Source organism: Lynx canadensis, chromosome A2 (genome assembly GCF_007474595.2).
Source record: "Lynx canadensis isolate LIC74 chromosome A2, mLynCan4.pri.v2, whole genome shotgun sequence".
Taxonomy (NCBI): domain Eukaryota; kingdom Metazoa; phylum Chordata; class Mammalia; order Carnivora; family Felidae; genus Lynx; species Lynx canadensis.
Genome location: NC_044304.2, coordinates 15,229,796 through 15,250,376, shown reverse-complemented (window position 1 = coordinate 15,250,376; position 20,581 = coordinate 15,229,796). Strand labels below are relative to the sequence as shown.

Sequence of the window (20,581 nt, the reverse complement as noted above, 5' to 3'; positions counted from 1 at the left end):
CATGCTCTGTCTCTCTCTGTCCCAAAAAAAATAAATAAACGTTGAAAAAAAAAAAAAAACAAAAACAGTCTAGGGGGTGCCTGGGTGGCTTAGTCAGTTAAGCGTCTGGCTCTTGACTTCAGCTCAGGCTGTGATCTCATGGGTTGTGAGTTTGAGCCCCGGGTCGGCCTCTGCACTGAGTAAGCGTGGAGCCTGTGTAGGATTCCCTCTGTCCCTGCCCCTCCCATGCATGAGTGTGCTCTCTCTCTCAAAACAAATAAATAGGGGCGCCTGGGTGGCTCAGTCAGTTGAGCGTCTGACTTCGGCTCAGGTCATGATCTCACAGTTCACGAGTTCGAGCCCCGCATCGGGCTTCATGCTGACTGCTTGCTCGGAGCCTGGAGCCTGCTGCTGCTTCTGTGTCTCCCTCTCTCTCTGCCCCTACCCCACTCGCATTCTGTCTCTGTCTCTCTCAAAAAGAAATAAACATCCAAAAAAAAAAATTAAAAAAAAAAAAAACAAATAAATAAACATTAAAAACAAATAGTGTAACAGATGCTGAATTAAAGATACAAAAAACAAAATACAACCGTAATTGAAAAAAAAACCCAGGAATTATGCTCCTGATGGTATGGCAGACAAAATAACCTAAATTATTGTCCTGCTGATAAATAAGTGAAAAAGCCAGACAAGTTATAAAAAAAGAATTGTTTTAAAGGTGTCACTGAGCTGGTAAACTAAGAAATGAGGTTGAAATATCAAATAAAAGCTAATAGATGGACCTTCACTAAAGAGCATGAAAGATATTCTAAAATATATATTTCAGATAAAGGGGAAATAATTTCAGATGTTAAGGTCAGAGACATAAAAAGGAAGAGTGAGGGGGCACTTGGGTGGCTCAGTCGGTTGAGCGTCCGACTTCGGCTCAAGTCACGATCTCACGGTTCGTGAGTTCGAGTCCCGCGTCAGGCTCTGGGCTGACAGCTCAGAGCCTGGAGCCTGCCTCAGATTCTGTGTCTCCCTCTTTCTCTGTCCCTCCCCTGCTCATGCTCTGTCTCTCTCTCTCTCTCTTGCTCAAAAATAAACATTTAAAAAATTTAAAAGAAAAAAAAGGAAGAGTGAGAAAAGCTATCAGTAAGTATCCAGACTCCGTGCAATTGCATTAAACTCCCAATAGATATTTTTGTGGAATGTGACAGGGTGAATCTAAAATTCATATGGAAGGGCAAAAGATTTGATCACAGCCAAGCTGTTCCTAAAGAAAAAGAACAAAGTAGAAGGACTACCCTTACCAGACAGTAAGACTTGTAAAATTAAAATAAAGCCAATAAATAACGAGCACAGCAAAAAGCAAACGAACCGACAGAATAAAGATCCTATAAACAGGCCCTTGTATATATATGCAGAAACATGACATTGATGGAGAGGCAACTAAAGATCAGCAAGGCAATGCGTGGACGGGTCCACTGAGGGCACTGAGACACTAAAAGCAACAAACAGCCCTAAAGGAAAAAAAATCATTAAAATTTCCTGCATTAACTTCAGAGTTTCTACTCGTCAAAAGACACCATAAAAATTAGAGAAATTGAGACCCGGGAAAAAATACTTGCAATACATATAGCTGGAAAAGGGTTAGCATCCAGAATATTTTCAAAGTTCCTACAGTCAATAGAAGACAACCCAGCAACGCATAAAGGACACAGATAGGGATTTACCGGAAGGGAAAACACACCGGTCCCCTAGACACGTTAATAACTGCTAAGCTTCACTGAGCGCGCAATGTCTCTCATTTCAACCGTGACCCACAAACGGATCCATCAGTAACCAACGTGGACGTGAAGGAGCCGCGCGGTGATGGGGACCTCATCTCTGCTCGCATGAGCACAGGTTTATGTGAGCAGTCTGAAAACAAGCGGGGTGTTCCTGAGTGAGGTCGGGCACGTGCATACCCCGCGGTTCAGGAGCTCGGCTCTTAGGGACACACGCCAGACACGTGCTAACACTGTATGTCAGCAAATACGTACCGGAACACTCACCGTCTGGCTTGGCTCATCGTTGCACAAAACACTCCACCAGCCCCGAGTGGCGGATGGACACATAAACTGTGTTCTGCGTTGGAAATTCCACGCCACGTGAGCGAATACCACACAGCGGGGAAAGAGAAACGCAAGGTAACTCTGTGCACCAGTGTGGATGCGCCCCCAAAAATGCTGGGCGAGGAAAGCGAGAGGGAATACACGAAATATGATTCTACACATATAAAGCTCACACACAAGAAAACCAAAAAACACACACTGTTTCAAAACTACATACAGAGGTGATAAATTTATAAAGAGAAGAAAATGAATAATGCAGGATAGGGGTTGGCCAGGGGAGGGGCGGTGAGTAGGGACAGAGTAAGACTGGGTAGGGGACCCTGGGTGTTCTAAGGGACTGGAGTACTCTTTCTCAAACTGAGAAGGAGGGTGCAGGGATGTTCACTTTATTCTTTGAATTGTATAAGACATTATACAATATATACATACATATATGTACATGCAATATTGTATATATATATGTATACGTATACACATATACATATATATATATATATATGACGTATATACATATACATATATATATATGACGTATTTCATGGGGGGAAAAAGCGCACATATACCATGCTGACCATAATGGGGAATAGGTTATAGGCCAATAGGAAGAAAATTTATCAATGGATTTACAATGGGATTCCCCAGCTTTAATCCATTATCTGCTTATCTCAGTGTCATCTATCCAGGCACGATTCAGTCAGGCTTAGAAAAAGAGCTTACATCGAGTGTGGCCAGATGATAAACACCACCTGAAATGAGACACTGTAAAAAGCCATGCAACATTATGAGCGCTTGTCTCTGCCTCACAAGTAAACGGCTCAGTAACTTAACTCCGCTAAACAGACAAGAGCTGAGGGCAAGATTCTGTGCGAACCTGCAATCTCACAGGCTAGAAGTGAAACGAAGCAACAGAAATGGCACTTCACGCGGCGAAGGCTGACAGTGACCTCCGAAATACACTTGAAAACCGGAAGTCTGCCACGACCTCCATTTACCTTGGTCCCCGGAAGAACTGGCACCTGCTTTCGGCGGTCGTTCACGGAACCAAGTTCTTTTGCAAAGGGGGATAAATGCTCACCTGTGCTTGACCATTTTTTGATCATGGCAAAAATGACTGAAGAATCTCGCGTAGAACAAGTGCATGACAGCGTGTTCCTTCCCTCCGATGTACAAATCCACAGGCATCCAGTAATCTGCCAAGGCGGCGTTAAAAGGGCTGGAAGAAAGAGAAACGGTCGTTTTTTAAAAACCCACTTTGCCTCAATTACATAAATCAGACAGACCCACTGTAATCTGCATACGCCCTGAAACAGATTATGTCAGAGAAACACTTGTTTTCTTTTCAAAAATATTGTAAGAGAAAAACTTATCTACTAAAGGAAAGTCAGGTCCGTGTTAAATTCAGAAATTTATAAAAACTGTTTCAGAAGTTGCTGCTGACAATTTAACAAATGCCGATTTCCATATAAAATGGAGACAAGAGGAAAACATAGCAGCAAAAAAAGGTATTTCTGGGAAAGAGGTATTTCTGTAAAATGCATATTTGAATATGTGGATTTATGTTTTAGTTTTTATTCCGATAAGGCAATTGGGATGTGTGAGTTCTTACCAACAGGGGGCAATATGGCATTTACGAGGAGATTAACAGTTAGACACTACACGTACATTTTAAAACAGGAATTCAATCTTACTTTTAGAAGCAGCGTTAAAACACAGATAGTCAGCGAGAGCCTGCATACGGTCTCCTGCGTGCAAGGAGCATAGTTAGGGTAACCATCACAAAATCGGGCCAACATCTCTCTCTCACCTAACGGATGCTATCAGTGACAGAGATCCTACAAGAAAGGCCTCCTCATACTCCCTGGGGAGTAAAGAAAGTACTACTTCCCTCTATTTTCTGGCTGGGACCCTGAAGGGGGGAGTCTGTGAGTACGCAGAGGTGTGTGCGGGTGTGCGTGTGCGTGTGTCGTGGGGAGGGGAGCAGAGCTGGCTGAGGACCTTTACCTTTTTTGAATGTTTATTTATCTTTGAGAGAGAGACACACACAGAGTGCAAGGGGCAGAGAGCAAGGGAGACGCAGAATCCGAAGCAGGCTCCAGGCTCTGAGCTGTCAGCACAGAGCCAGACACAGGGCTCGGACCCACGAACCACGAGATCATGACCTGAGCTGAGGTCGGACGCTAAGCTGACCGGAGCCACCCAGGCACCCCTGGCTGAGGACCTTTAACCCCAAGATAATGTGCTTCCTTGAGCTCATCCAATGAAGTAAACCTCTGCCTTCGGAGGATCTGTACTCCGTGGTTTCAAATATGGGTGAATTCTCTTCCCTACACCTCAAAGCAATATTTTCCCCCAGCACGGACTAGGCTCAGGCCGCAAGACAGAGCCCGCCGCTCAGCAGGTAAGCCTGGCCAACCGCCCGCATTTGCACCTTCACGCAGCCGGGTTTTCTCCAGTCACCATGCCAGAATTCTGGTAAAGCTCAAACAACTTTTGTTCTTTGTGAATAACGGTTCCTCAGAAAAACAGCTGCCGATCCATGTGCCAGAAGAGAAAGGGAGGTCAAGGGTAAGACTCCTCGGGAACACGAGTGTGGGGTGCGTTAAGACATGGAAAGTAGCCATTGCCCCAGGATTTACCCCGGAAGCCAGGCGGTAAGCACTCAAGCCGTGCTAAAACTTGCAGCTGCATTCTTATGATGTGCTAAAGGGTGTTCCCAGATCGGGGGGCTGTGAAGGCCCCAGAGGCGTCTCTCGCCAGTCAAGGGTCCGCGCTGATGTAGAGCTTTCATCCTCTGTAAGAAGGTTTTCCTTAAACATTCTGACAGGTAGAGCCTGACGGCCCTGGCATTCTGAGCAGCTGCTACCGGACGGATGGTGCCAACAGCTCCTTCTAGAAGGAAGAGCCAGAAAAGGGGCCCTCTTCCCAGCCGCGGCAGTCCCCGGGCATCGTGGCTTAGCCAGCTATGGTTTACTCAGGGTCCGCTTATTCCTGGATGGCCTGAACTCAAATTACAGACTGGCCATCTCGCAGGGCGGGACTCTGGCACGGGGAGGGCCAGAGCACCCACCTCACTGGAAATGTATTCTTTTGCAATGATGAAGGGAAGGGGGGGGGGGCGTTCTGATATGCAGACTACGGGGCTGGAGAGCAATGGTTCTCTTGAGGATGACAGCAGGCTGCCAAGGTCTTTGATGCATGGTGGGTGCGATCTTAAGTGCTCTGCGACAGCCTTCTTTCGCTCATTCTCTTTACCCTCTCTCCCTACGGCTCTTTCCCTTATTCATTTATTTCTCTTTGCCTAAGAAACATGCACAGGGCTGAAAACTCAGGCAGTACCGAGAGGTCTGCGATTTCAACACTGGTCTCCGGCCCCCTGCCTTCGTGAGCACCACCCCGCCTCCCGCTTAGCCACTTGGAATTCTTGTAGCCGTTTCTTCCGGCAATTCCACCCTTCATTGATTTATCGATTTTAGAAATTACCGGGTGTATGTGACCAGAGGCAATGCTCCCTAGCTCTCTCACACTCCCTATCTCCTTCCCTCCCATCATTACTTCCGGTTAAGTAAAACATTACATCTTAATAACCCTACAACGCAGTTCACCACAGGGCCAAGAAGGGTATTGTGACAGAATTTTCTTCCTTCGTCTGTTTTTTGATTTTTCTTGTACTTGGGGCTTGCTTGGCTGCGACGAATCTAATTTAATAATCTGACACACTCGCTTATGAGAGCCGGCGTCAAGGTGAGCAGTTGACCAGCGGCTTCCAGGCGTTGTGCCTTTGGGACCATTCAGTATCCCTACAGCCCCTGCTCTCCCAGAGGGAGGGGATGTAAGAAGTAAGGGAGAGGATTCAATACCAAATAAAAGCTGTGCTGTCTAGCTAACAGTAGGTTTACAACCTACTGCAAGTATATATCAGCTCCCCACCCCCACCCCATATGGAGTCCAAACCCTTGGTCACTTCACTTCCGGGTTCTCCCCCCCCCTCCCCCCCCCGTTCCTCAGGCTTATTTTTGCAGGCTTTGCAATGACCATGCTCCAAAGAACAAAGAAGGGACTAAAAGTCTCTGTGTCACTTCAGAGAAAGTACGCTTGTTCCAATCAGAACTACTTTTTGCCTTACATGGGCATAAGCCCCACCCCCAGTAAGGGGGGTAACTTCTGTAGTACTCAGCCAATGAGGAACCAGGGGAGGGACTTGCCTCTGTAGTGCTCAGCCAATGAGAAACCAGGGGAGGGACTTGCAGGCTAGGAGATAAATTGTCTGCTGTGACCGCCCCCTAGCGTGCCTTTCTATCAGACACCTGCTCTTGCAAGAACGCTGAATGTTGATTAAAGCCTCGCTTCATGGTGCTCCAAGTCTCCGAGTGCCTCCTTTGATTGGGTCAGTGGGCTTATTTCTCACTGACGGACTTGGGACTTTCTACTGGATAACCTTTGCTCGGGGCTTCCTGGCGGCCTGGCTAAGACTTTCTCAGAGCTGCACTGTGGTCTGAGACTCTTCCAACGCAACCCTCCTTCCTTCCTCCCACTCCCCTCTCGGGCATGGGACCCGCACTGTGGTCTATAAGGGCTCTCCCCACCGGCTCCTGCTCCCCTTTCCCCCCAACCTTTCAGGCGCTGCCCTCAGTAAATCTCTTGTACCTATGACTCTATCTTGGTGTCTGCTTCTTGGAGGACCCAAACTGACACATGCTCAAAGGATTCAGCAAGGCTTTACCTGCGAGCATTCTGCGGGTCGGTATATCTAAAGTAGTACCAAGCAGAATCAACAAAGGTATCCATTGTGTCTGTCTCTCTCGTGGCGGCTCCCTTGCACCTAAAAAATAAAGGAAGTTCATCAGTTTCTTCTAAAATTTTTAAATTTTAATGCAGTTTTTCCACCAGCTTTTGGGAAAGCGATGACAACTGAATATCAATTTAGAACGTCCCAAGAACAATGCTTCATCATGGATTGGTAATTCAGAGGATACTCTCCTTTTGTATTGTTCGGTACATGATGTTTTGAAGAAATTTACAAATAAAAATTTAAACCTTCACCAAGTAAAAGCATTATTCTCCACTTGTCTGAATTTTACCTGGTAGAAAATCTAACAACCTAAGAGGATAAGCCCGGAGGGTCTCTTTTGCACGTTAACTTCTATTTCAGGCGTGTCAAGATTGCCTTCAGCCAATGCCTAGTTTATGATACTTGTGAAGGAAATCGACTTATAAAGAGAAGTTGAAAACCAAATGTAGATGTGCTAAAGAATAAACTTGGGTTTTCCCTATCTCTACTAGGGCCAGGGGTGCAGAATTCGAAACCTTGGGAAGAGAGGTCACCTTGGAGGTCCAAAGGCAGTGGCGTGCTGGGGCCACCTCTCACACCGGCTTGTGAGAATCAACTGTTCACACGTCTTCCCGGCTCGGTGACAAGTCATGTCGAGACAGTAGCCCGAACCTAGCCCTTGCAGAAGTACGCACACTATAGAAATTGGCAAACGCCACAAATCAGAAGCTCCCCTCCAACACACCGCCTGCTGAAGGATGGGATACAGAAGGGTAAAGACAGCCCTACCATTCAAGAAAGCAAATGAAGTGAGATCCTTGGAGTGTGAAGGGCTGAAAAGAAAAAGCAATCCTCGAGATGGGGATGCCTGGGGAGGACTAAGGTTCCACAAGGGCCCAACGGCTGAACCAGTTCCGAAGCACGTGCCCAGTGTGATGGGCCCACGGAACCACACAAACCGGGTGCAAAAATCGTACAACTTGCAGGAACCCAAGAGAGGGCGCCCTTAGTCCGGCCTAGCCTAGGAAGGGCTCAGCCTCCCTGCCCCCACCCCCGAAGACTCCTCCAGGCTTGGATCAGCAATGATGGGTCGCGCCATTTATCACCAGCTGCGAACAGGGGCCCTTTGTGGCAGGGAGAAGGACTGCTGGAGAACACAGTTCTGACTCCAGGCTCTGCCTTTTGAGACACAGATGTAGGACCAACCACCCTTCTAAAATAGCTGCCCTTTTGGCAGTCGGAGTCCTTGGGGGTTCTTGGAGATTTTGAGGAGGGACGTGAGGAACCTCAAAAGGGTCTGATGAATCTTCTGCTCATTTTGCATGCAAGGGCATGAGTCTGCTTTTAATTTAAAAATAAAAGAAGCCTTGCATTTAGAGCTTGCATCTGTGAAGCAGTTCATACTGCCTTTACAGATAGTACTGAAGGAGACAGCCATCACCACCCCCCCACCCCACCCCCCAAGCTCCTGCTGATTAAATAGAAGCTGAGCAGAGAGACAGAAGCCCCGGATCTGGCGGGGCTCTGGGACTCACTGCCTCTGGGGACAGCGGTGGGCCCTGGGGGCAGACGTTTAGGGGAGGGAGCCCGGGGGGAATCCTGTTTCCTACCGCCCGGGGCTACTAGAAGCCGCCGAGCTCAACAGCACATCTCTAAATTAAAGCCAGATCTTTTTAGTTGGAAAGCAATCAACCAGAACGTAGACACTATTTGGGGAAATAATTACAACACAAAAATTCCTTATTCTCCCACACTATTAGTGCAGGTGTACAGGTCAGGAAGAAAATTCAGGGCTCAACTGATCAAAGGAGGAATGTCCGCCTACAGCTTGCCAGGTTGATTTTCTTTTTAGTGGTCACGTTGGACTTGAGGACACCAACATATTTTACGACCGACACGAAAAGCTGGTGATGTGGCCAGGCTACTTGGTAAGTGGGAGAGACAGGTGCTGGTGACAGTGACAATGGTATTGTCATTAGGAGCGCCAACGGTACTAACGAGGGCGGGGGTGGGTGGCAGGCAATGAGCCCAATGCTTCCCAGGCATTCTCTCATTTAATCCCCGGAACCCCGGGGATTATGAGGTAGGTACTACTCATGTCCCCATTCTGCAGTAACCGAGTAACTGAAGTCCAGACAGGTTAAGCAATCTGCCCAAGGTCTTGGAGCTCAAGAGTAAGGACTCCACACCTGTTGGGCTCGGGCACCTGCGGTCCTTACCACTGGACACGCTGGTTCCGTGACTGTCAGCCCTAGATGCTCACTAGAATCGTCCAGGGAGCCTGGACCAATACCAAAGACCTGCGCTCTGACCTCCAGGAATCCACAACCAGGGGAGGAAACCTTCTCCCCACCGCAAGGGCCCTGGGCTGCTGCAGCTGGTGCGCTGAAGGCCACCAGTGTCTCCGGCAGAGAGACCCTTTTGTCACCGCTTATCAATACGGAGGGTGTGCTGGCTTCTCCTGGAACCCACGTTTCTATCCCCAAAAGACCCAGAGCTCCCTATGTTCCTGCCCACAAGCCTTATCTTAAAACCAGCTGGGTGAGGACCCAGGAGGACAGTGGTAACACTTCTATTCACTGACTGGTAAGGGTCACTGTGCAGGATTACATGTCTCAATTCTAGTCTCCCGAGCGGCCCTTCGAGGAGGGGGTTTAGTTTCTGATAAGAAAACCGAAGCTCAGAGAAGTTAAGTGACTTTCCCAAGGCCGCACGGCTAGTTAGGAGGCAGGGCCAGGCCTTGGACCCGTTACTGTCTGACTCCCTAGCTTGGGCCCTGCAACTGCACTATGGTTCCCTGATTACCAACCTCGTAATTCAGCTCTGTACTGGCAGAGGACTACATTTTAACACCCTCATCGCGATCTGTAAGGCCCAGAAAAAAATGGCTTCTCCACAGAAGGAAGCAGGAAGATACACAGCCGGTACTCGTTACTTAGTTGTTTAATCAGCCGGTCTGGTATCACAAGAATCACATCTGAGATACGCCGGGGAACGAACGGTGAAACAATCCTACTTCCAAAACGAGCAGGTGTTTCAGTATATTAAAGAGCGAAACCCCTCAGCATACACACCCTCGTAGCTACCACGCTGCTACTTATGAGAAAATCTCCATTGTTACCAAGCCTCTAGGTGGGAAAACCAAGGCAGAGAGGAGACACCATTTTCTCTGCTTCCCAGAAGCTCTCTGGAATATGAAACGGGAGGAAGTGGCCTTTTACAAAGCTATGCTGAACACGTGCGGCTTTGCATCAATGGGACCAGGTGTTTCTGGCAAGGATGTGAATGGACACCCGCTGCTGCTTCTGGCTCAGAGAGGAGAGGAGAGGGTGCTCATCCCGGTGGCCAGGCCTCAGATTCCAGCCCCTTCTCTCCAACGTCCCGAAAGACCTAGCATATTCTTTCCAGTCTGGTCGAAGTGCCAGGTCAAGGGAGCAGAGAGTCTGAGACTCCAGCAGGGTGCTGGGGACCCCTTACCTCGGGCAGGCGCAGTTCACCCAGTCCGAAGCCGTGGCCAGGGGGGAGCCTCCCTTGCCGGTAAAAGCTGTGATGTGGGGCAAGGTCACGGGCAAATCCTGCAGAGGCACCGGCACGGGGCCGCAGGCCAGGCAGTGGACCATGGGGATGGGCGTGCCCCAGTACCGCTGTCGCGAGACCAGCCAGTCCTTCAGTTTGTCACTCGTCACGTCTCCACCGACTCTCTTCCTCCGGGCTTTCTGGGTCAAGGCTAGAAACGCATCCTGCCGGTTCATGCCTGTGAACTGCAAGGGGAAAGAGAGAAATCCTAGTCTTCCCTCCCCAGGGACAAGGTGTCACCACCCGCATGCCACCAGACTGCGATTTTCGTGTGTGGTCTGTGCAGGGCCATGTGGTGTCTTCACGAGCCCCGGGTGCCTCTATCTTTGTGGCCCCTTCCTCCTTAGGATAATACCAAAGACTGTATTTTATGGGGCACCTGGGTGGCACATCGGGTTAGGCGTCTGACTCTTGATCTCGGCTCAGGTCACGATCTCACGGTTCGTGAGTTCAAGCCCCGCGCTGGGCTCTGCACTGATGGTGTGGAGCCTGCTTGGGAGTCTGTCTCTCTTTCTCTCGGCCCCTCCCCTGCTTGTGCTCTGTCTCTCAAAATAAACAAACTTGAAAAACATTTGTTAAAATTGTATTTTAGGAGTGTGTGGAATGAAAACGAATGAAATTTTGAAATCCTAAAAGTTCGCTTTTTTCCCTCTGGTTTTAAAAGAAGTGCAAACCTTGCTGAGGACCCCCTAAAAGCACCGTCAGCCCCACGCCCTGTGTCCACTGTGTCTAACGGGGAAACCGGCTCCAGTTCCGCGGGTCTCCTCATCACCTGAGCCCCGAGATACTGCAGACATCAAATGCTTTGAGCTGCCATCAAAGAACTGCATGATATGCATTTCTAATGACCAGTCCCCTGTTGGGGGAAACGTAATCTGGAAGAGAAAAGGTTCAATATCCTGAAGCCGAAGGCATTTCAGGCAAAGCAGGGGAACGAATTGGAGCCACAGCTGGAAGGACCAGAACCACTTCTTCTCTGTTTAAATGCTCTCGATTTAGAGACAGCGGAGTGAAACACAAGTAGAAAAGAGAGGGGCGCCCGGGGGGCGCAGTCGGTTAAGCGTCCGACTTCGGCTCGGCTCAGGATCTCCCAGTTCGTGGGTTCGAGCCCCGCGTCGGGCTCTGGGCTGATGGCTCGGAGCCTGGAGCCTGCTTGGGATTCTGTCTGTCTGTCTGTCTGTCTCTCTCTCTCTCTCTCTGCCCCCGCCCCCACTCATGTTCTATCTCTCCCTCTCTCAAAATTAAACATTAAAAAAATTTTTTCTGGGGCGCCTGGGTGGCTCGGTCGGTTAAGCGTCCGACTTCGGCTCAGGTCATGATCTCATGGTCCGTGAGTTCGAGCCCCACATCGGGCTCTGTGCTGACTGCTCAGAGCCTGGAGCCTGTTTCAGATTCTATGTCTCCCTCTCTCTCTGCCCCTCCCCTGTTCACACTCTGTCTCTCTCTGTCTCATAAATAAACGTTAAAAATTAAAAGAAAAAAAAATTTTTTTCTAAGTTGAAAATAGAATTTCTCTTTTCATCTGATGCCCTTCTCAGAACCAAACTAATGGTAAGAATGGAACCGGCATGGAATGCCAACGGGGGGCTCGGGGTACCCCGGAATTGGTTCACTGAAGACGGCCCGCATACCTACTATGTGCCAGGCTCCTGCCGGGCACTGGGGGCACGAAGATAATTATGCTCTGCCCCCCGCCCGCAAGGAGCTTACGAGCATGAGGCATATGCAGAAATACGTGCAGCTGTTGATCAACAGCAGCCCCGTCCTTGGGGTCTGCAGGGTCTCCCGAAGATCACGCAGTGCTCGCGACCGCGGCAAGGCCCGCACTCCATGCTCCACACCCCCGCCATCACACGATGACGGGGCAAACGATCACAAGCTCTCTTGGAAGTCTACCTCCTCCACGTATCACTGTCTTTACATCCCAGAGGCTCACGGATGACAGGAGCCTCTCACCACCTGTTCTCCCTCCACCTGCCAAAAAGCATTTGTTGTCCTAGATATTCAGTCTAGAGCCTGGAGAGGGTTCAATGGACCACATGAACCTATCAGAACAAGCCAGGGAGCATTCATTCACGTCAGTCCCATACTAAAGAGAGAGTATCTCTCTGGGCACTTCAGAAGCCTAATTTTGGCCACGAGTGCCTCCTCTCTTGCCCTGCTGAGACATCGAGGGCTCCGCTACAGGCACCTTGGTTTTGGCTCTGCACCTCCTCCAGGGAGCCTGCCCCAACACGGTCGAAGAGAAGGTTTAAGGTTCCGTATCTGAGAGCATGGCTCACATCTGGGGATACCGTTTACTTAGTGAAGGCACAAACACGAAGTCGGAAAATGTCACTCGCACAAGGAAAAAAAAGTTGGCCACACTCTTATTCTTTGTATATGTCTATCTGTATACATATCTACAAAATAGCCCATAGCCAGCGACTCCCAAACCTGAAAATCCCAGAATTCCAGGTCTAACTGAATCAGGATCAGCCAGCCTGGGGCCAGTAAGCATCTCCTGGGCGGTTCAGAGACACGGCCAGGGAGGCACTCACTAGGTGACACCGGCAGTTCCCACACTCAGCTGCACAAGAGAATCACGTGGGGAGCTCTGAACACGCTTGATGTCCAATCCGTGCCTCCCACCCCGTAACCATCAAATCAGAATTTCTGGGGTGGGACTCAAGCATCAGTAGTTTAAAACACTTTCCAGGTATTTCTGAAGGGCGGCCAAGTTTAAGAAACAGCACTCTAAACCGGAAGAGTCAAACCTCAATAAGCACACAGATCTCATGGGGGATCTTATTAGACTCAGGGGGCTCTGAGAGGCTCCACGTCTAGCAAGTGATGCCTGTGCGGCCGGTCCGGGGACCACACTTTGAATAGCAAGGTTCTGGGCCAGGGATCCTCAAAATACGGATCCTGGATCAGTAGTAGCAACAGAAGCACCTGAAACTTTACTAGAAGTGCAAATTCTTGGGTTCTACCTGGGACCGCTGAGTCAGAATCTGCCAGGCACTCTGGGTCCGAACGAGGCGCCCGTCGACTCTGGGGTGCGCTCAAGTTCGAGAAACACCAGCTCTGCTCTTTCCCACTTAGCCCTCGCCCTACCTCCTCCATCATACTCCCTGGCCTGGGGCAACTGCAAGGCTGAGGTCAAATCCTGCCAGACCTACCACCTGCCAAGAGATAACCTGGACCAAATGAATAAACGCGATTCAACTTCAGTGTTCATTTCCATAGGCGAGTTCAACTTGAGGTAGAAACAAGTCAATAATCTGGGGAGAACAGCCAATTTCAGTCACTCTCCCAGGGAATCAGTTTTCCCGGAAGGGGAAATTTTTTTTTTTTTCCAGCAGGAGATTCCCAGAATAGAATGACTACGATAACCACGAACCTAGGATTTGGCTTGATTTAGAGGTGACAAATTTCTAGATCTTGAAGAAAAGAATGTTGTTTTGTTTTCAAACATTAAGAAACGAGGCTGCGAGACCATTAGGTGTAGGGATGAGTGAAACGGCAGGTTGTAATCTGCACCTGAAGGAAAACAGCTCATCAGATCCAGGCCAAGGTCACGATCTGAGAAGCTGTCAGGCCCGCGCCACGGGGAACCCACCTCAGCAGAGCTGCGGAGTCTCTCTGTGCCATCCGGCAAAGTCTCGATGACTTCGGAGTAGGGGAGGCCCAGGGTTTGGGCTAAGCTGGCGTCCTCTGGGCTGGTGCTGGGAATTCCTATTCAGAAGGGGAGAAGCATAGAACACCTTCTCTGCAAATGCTCAAGTCACAGAGATACTGACAGCACTAACACCCTCGGCTTTAACTTCCCAAGGGAGACCCTCTTTTAGCTACAGAAGTTACAAAACCACGGCGCATTCCTCGGGAAAAAGGAACACCGTCTTGGGAGAAACCCACCCCCCTACTTCTTAAAGTCTTCATTCTGTGCTTCAAAAAGAGTTGTAATTCTGAAACACACGACTCGGGGTGCTTTGTGTCACCGAGACAGGGAAGCACAAGCATCTGGAGAAGCCTCTTGTCTGAATTCCCTCAGTGACCAAGGACCGTGGCATTCTCGCGAGACGCAGGGCACCCTGGCATTTCCGGGCACCCTGGAAAAATCCACTTGGTCCGGAAGTGGAAAGCTGACAGCTGTGTTTCTGCACCCTGGGCTCTGTTCCCAAAGGCAAAGGTACCTTCATTCCGAACAGAAATTTATTCTTCAACCCACATATGCCCTGGAGACGGAGTTGAGCATAAGTAAATCACTCATGCAGAGGGCCAAGGCCTACTGTCGGCTTCAGCCATTCATACACACAAGCTTGCCCGTGGGTTCTCAATCCTGGCACTGCTGGCCTCCTGGACTTAGCTGTGAGGCTGTGCCGAGGACTGTAGGATGTTGGGGAGCGTCCCTGGTCTCAGCCAGTAGCATTCCCCGAGTGTGACAGAAAATGACGGCAGAATTGCCAAACGTCCTCTGGTGGCCCCTGGTTGAGAGCTCCTGCTGGAGGGTCAGCCGTGACACCTGCTAACGTCCCTGCAGACACGACGCGTCACGTGGCCACTGGGAGAGAAAACTAAGGGCAACACATACAGTGCTTTCGGTCACATTTCCACGGGCGACCTCCTTGGAACACCGCCCTACGAGGGTGATTTAATGTTTGGGAGACATGTCCTAAAGCTCCCTGGCGAGACGGAACGCTCCGTGGCGTGATGGAAAGTTCTGTGGTGTTCCGGCTGAGATTACTGACAAAAAGCACCTAACGAGGCAGACAAATGTTCAGAGTGGACTTGAAGGAAGGGTGAGGACAAATGGCAAGCAATAAATATTACTGGAAAGTGTCCATTTGTTACCCTCCCAAAGCATATGGTTTGGGGTAATGAAGAGAAATGTTCGAAAGGAGACACTGTGGCCAAAAAATTCATTTGACCACATAAAGAATGCCCTGGACCACAGTGTGGGTTATGTGGGGCTCAGCAGGATGTGAACTATTTTATTTTTAATCTTTATTTTTGAGAGAGAGAGAGACAGAGTGAGAACAGGGGAGAGGCAGAGAGAGAGGGAGACACGGAATCTGAAACAGGCTCCAGGCTCTGAGCTGTCAGCACACAGCCTGATGCGGGGCTCGAACTCATGAGCTGTGAGATCATGACCTGAGCCGAAGCCGGGCGCTTAACCGACTGAGCCACCCAGGTGCCCCGGACATGAACTACTTTGTAAAGTGCAGGTGAAATGGCAAAAACACCACTTTATCTCTTTTTTATTTCTATTGCTCTTCTTGGAAGGCAAGAAGCAGTAACTTAGAAAATGTTAATAATGTAACTGTGGGAATTCAAGACAACAGGAAAAATTATTTCCAGGCACATCCTAAAAAAAAAAAAAAAAAAATCAGACTTTTTTTTTTCTTTCAGAATTTTCAATACTGTGCCAGTAATTTGACTCCAAATACACGCCTCCCCTCACCCCCTGTAAAAGCAAAAAGCCACATCAACAAGAGGTCCTTTTATTGTTTATCTTGGCTGATTGTATTAATGAATCTTACTAATTATAAAATATGTAAGAGTAAACAGAAGGAATTATTTCCCTCAAGCAACACATTTTCCAGGTTCCAATGGTCAGAAGGGAATGGCCTGAATGCCTTAATATACATTTTCTGTTTGGCTGGTTCTTCAAATCACTTTGCCAAAAACCGATCTGGGAATTGGGAGGGAAAACGTGATGTTGATAAAAAATGCTATTTCTGGGGCGCCTGGGTGGCGCAGTCGGTTAAGCGTCCGACTTCAGCCAGGTCACGATCTCGCGGTCCAGGAGTTCGAGCCCCGCGTCAGGCTCTGGGCTGATGGCTCGGAGCCTGGAGCCTGTTTCCGATTCTGTGTCTCCCTCTCTCTCTGCCCCTCCCCCGTTCATGCTCTGTCTCTCTCTGTCCCAAAAATAAATAAACGTTGAAAAAAAAAAATGCTATTTCTTCTGGGTGCCACGAAACTGAGAGTGGAAGGAACTTTCTCTGCAGATTCTTGGCACTTTGAGAGTGGCTGGGATCTGCAGCCGGAATACTGGAGAAGAGGGGCGCTCGGGCCCATCCAAAGGGCGGATTTTGCACGCGCTGTCATTAGTTTTCAGCCTTTGGTTCACCCCCGAGCCCCGCTAGGTGACGACACCTGAGGATGAGCGAGGGATGAGCGAGGCCGCAGGGGACATCCAACGCACAGTTCTAAATGCACCTCCAACCCTACTGCTGTGTCACGGTCCCTTCCCTGGAGGGCTCAAGTTCACCTCCCCCACAGACCTCTGCCAAAACCCAGCCCAATCCGTCATGCGTGCTCAGAACCCCCATCTCCACAGTTGCTGTTGGTTCTAGGAGCTCCGAAATCAGATTTCATCTGAGTTGTATTATTCCCCGTACCATACGTATGCGTCTCACCAACTAGCTCTACTGGCCGGATACTTTTTATTACTCTCAATAGCAACTAGCAAGGTGTGGACTCCTGGGTATATTTTCAAAATGTAGTTATTAAATAAGGGGTGTTTAAATGACGGGCATATCATTTTTTTCCAGAGGCAAAACAGACCATGGAGTCAGCAGGGAGCAATTGCAGTTGACCGCGACAGCCTGGGGTTTTGATCGGAAGCCTGCTAAGTATATTATCCTGATTATATTTTAATAGCTACTCACCTATTTTGGAATCCAGAGAGCCCTCAAAGTCAGCTTTGGCCAAGATAACGACAGGGGCCTCCCGCTGGGTGAGCATGTTCACGGCCGTCACGGGCGTGAGGCAGTCTGAAAACGAGAGCAAGTGACAGCTGGGGTACTCACACCATCTGAGTCTCAGAGGAGATAAGTGAGAAAAATAAGCACTGGGACTTCTGTGTCTTGTGCTAAAGGTTTAAAAAAATCTGTTCTCCGAAGTTATCAATGGATAACTCACACCAGTAGAAAGTCAAAAGGTGAAGCAAATGCACAAAAATGTTCATCTATGCTCACAACCAAAGAAGTGAAATGGCGTGTTTACTTTCCAGATGGTAAAAGACGTTCCCGCCACCCCTTTTTCCTTTTGAAAAGTACCTCAGGGGGCCCCTGGGTGGCTCAGTCGGTTAAGTGGCCAACTCTTGATTTTTGGCTCAGGTCATGATCTTGCGGTTTGTGGGTTTGAGCCCCTCTTTCCCTCTCTCTCTGCTCCTCCACTGCTCATGTGCTCTCTCTCTCTCAAAAATAAATAAACATTAAAAAAAAATACCTCAAATATACAGAAGAACAAGCAACACAAAAATCTACGATGACTAGGAGATGTCTGGAATTCCAAATCCTGACACCTGAAAACGGAAGTGGATAAGAGAGTAGAGAATAACTAAGCAGAGAGCAAGAGAGATCCGGACATATAAAGACAGAACAGTTCTTCCCACTTACTCTTTCTCAGGAGACAGCAGAGGATGTGTTCCAGCAAAATGAAGGGGTAAATTAAGAAAGAGACAGAAACGGGATCTAGGAAACAGGATCCAACAAAGGAAAGAGGGTCAGGACACTCTCAGAACAAAGAAAGAGGGAAGCCCTAGGCAGCAGATGGGCAGCAGAGGCCTAGAGAGTGACCAGGTCAGGTCTGAGCAGGATAGAGGGCCCAAGAAGCATCTTCCGGGGGGAAAAGAGGGATCAATACATTTGATCTGACAGGTTGGAATGTGTAGAAAACTTGTATTGAGAGGAGTTTCAAAGAGCCTCTAGGAGGGTGTGGGAAGACTTAGAAATTCAAAGAACACAAAGCAGATGAAAAAAAAAAAGAAGACATCATTAACTTCAGGCAAAACAGAAAGTACTACCAAAAGGAAAAAGTAACCATAGTGTCCTTGGCTCAGTTGTGAATGGTATTTATGTGGTCGTAACAAAACACTTAATTTGGAATTATCCAAACAGTGTGCCATCTTAAATGAAGCTTGTTACAACTACCACAGCAGGGAGACAAGCCATTAATAGATGAATCTTCACTGACGATATGCAGGAATGGAAGCATGAAGACGCAAACGCAGTCCCAAAGGAAGAAGGGATGAGGAGTGGTAAACAATTAGCGAGCTCACTTGCGCTTACAGCAACATGAGCAACTGACCGCAGTTATAATTTGTGAACTCTTACTACCTGTATTTGCCGTGTTTTAAGACTTTCTATAATTTATCTGAAATATGTTTTACAAACCCCAAAGTTAGAATATGCCCAGGAAGTAAGATTTATTTATTTATTTTTTGATGTTTATTGTATCTTAGGGAGAGAGACTGCGTGTATGTGTGCGAGCTGGGGAGGGGCGGGGTGGGGGGGTGGACAGCGGATCTGAAGTGGGCTCTGTGCTGACAGCAGACAGCCTGATGCAGGGCTCGAACTCACGAACCGTGAGGTCATGACCTGAGCCGAAATGAAGAGCTGGACGCTTCACTGACTGAGCCGACCAGGCGCCCCTAGATTTATTCATTTCAAAGAGGGAAAGATAGGCTCTGTAGGCACCTAAACCGGCTCTTCTCACCTTTCACCTTGGCGGCAGGAGGTGGGGGGGAGGGGGGGAGGAAGCAAAGGGTGGGCTAGGGTGGGGACAGAGTGACACGCAACCCAAACGGGTCTCCAGGGCAAAGGTTCAGCACCCACGGTACCACAGCTCGGAGGCACCTGCTGCCCGAGCCGCCTAAGTGCTGCCATTTCCCAAAGGGGAGACCCGGGTTTCCGATTCGGTACTGCCCCTCCTCAAAGAAGACGTGCACACACGTGAAGTCTGCGGTCACGAGAAAATGTGATGAGGAGGACGGGAGACGAGGTGTGACAGTAAAAGTCGCAAGGTAATGTCGAGAACTGGTGAGCTGAGGGGAAGCAGGGGAGGCCCATTACCCAGACACAGGGAGGGCTGTACCAGGGAAACACGTGGGGCACAGGCTGACCCTGGACCTGCCTCTCCCTCCGACTCAGCAACAAAACACTTAGCTGGACGCTCGGCTGCACAGCTCACGACAGCACTGCTCCGCCTCCCTTCCGCCGGTGTGGCCACGGGGTACGTGCAGAAGCGACTTCTAGGTCATGCTCTCAGAGGGAAGGAGCACGCCCTTCATTCTCCGCTGGTTACTTAACGCAATGCAGACGATGTGCTGAACGTCTCAGAGCACACAGGGAAGGCCAAGACCCTTGAAGGGCACAGTGGGACGGCCGAAAGAGCCTTGGCCGTGACTGACTCATAAAGCAGACTTGTTATACTCGCTCTGAGATGCATGCGGGCAAGAAACAAACTTATGTCTTTTTAAGTCACCGTGTTGTCAGGACTCTGTCATAGCCACCAAACTCCTAGCCTAAGTAACACACCTAAAAGGATTCCACGGGGCCGGGGAAGGAAGCTCCTGCTGTTGCTAACACTCTTTGACTTTGACTTTCATGCGATATACATATATTAATTGGATCTTACAAAACACTAATTAATTTTTAAAAAGACAGATGGAGGGGCACCGGGGTGGCTTAGCCGGTGAAGCATCCGACTCTTGATTTTGGCTCAGGTCATGATCTCACAGTTTGTGAGTTCGAGCCCCGCGTCGGGCTCTGTGCTGACAGCTCAGAGCCTGGAGCCCGCTTTGGATTCTGTGTCTCCCTCTCTCTCTGCCCCACCCCTGCTTGCTCTCTGTCTCTCAAAAATGAATAAATGTTAAAAATACATATATTAAAAAAACGTGACCACATGCAAAAGAATGAAGGTGGATCCTTACTTTTGCCATATACACAAATTAGCTCAAAAATGGACTAAAGACCTACATGGAAGATAGGAAGTGAAAAGACAACCCCCAGAACTGGAGAGCATCTTTGTAAATCATATATCTGATAAGGGACTTGTACCTAAAACATGTAAAGAACTGTTAAAATTCAATGACAGAAAGACAACTCAATTAAAAAACGGGCAGAGGATCTGAATAGACATTTCTCCAAAGAAGATACACAAATGGGGGCACCCGGGTGGCTCGGCTGGTTGAACATCTGACTCTTGATTTTGGCTCAGGTCTTGATCCCAGGGTCATGGGTTCCAGCCCGGCATCGGGCTCCATGATGAGCGTGGAGCCTGCTTGGGATTCTCTCTCTCTCTCTCTCTCTCTCTCTCTCTCTCTCTCTGCCCCTCCCCAACTTGTGTGCCCGCGTGCGTGTGTGCATGCACATACACTCTCTCTCTCTCTCAA

The 20,581-nt window shown here is 49.0% G+C and overlaps 1 protein-coding gene across 2 annotated transcripts in view; it reads right to left on the bottom strand.

Annotated features, from left to right (window-relative positions):
* LARS2 (leucyl-tRNA synthetase 2, mitochondrial) overlaps positions 1–20,581 on the bottom strand; it is a 164,223-nt gene that overhangs the window by 37,720 nt on the left and 105,922 nt on the right. For both annotated transcript variants that reach the window (XM_030305699.2, XM_030305702.2), the window contains 5 exons: positions 17,073–17,177; positions 14,021–14,136; positions 10,321–10,604; positions 6,796–6,894; positions 3,151–3,288 (listed from right to left, as the gene is read on the bottom strand). In XM_030305699.2, coding sequence (XP_030161559.1) covers positions 3,151–3,288; positions 6,796–6,894; positions 10,321–10,604; positions 14,021–14,136; positions 17,073–17,177 — 742 coding nt within the window. The remainder of the gene's footprint in view (positions 1–3,150; positions 3,289–6,795; positions 6,895–10,320; positions 10,605–14,020; positions 14,137–17,072; positions 17,178–20,581) is intronic.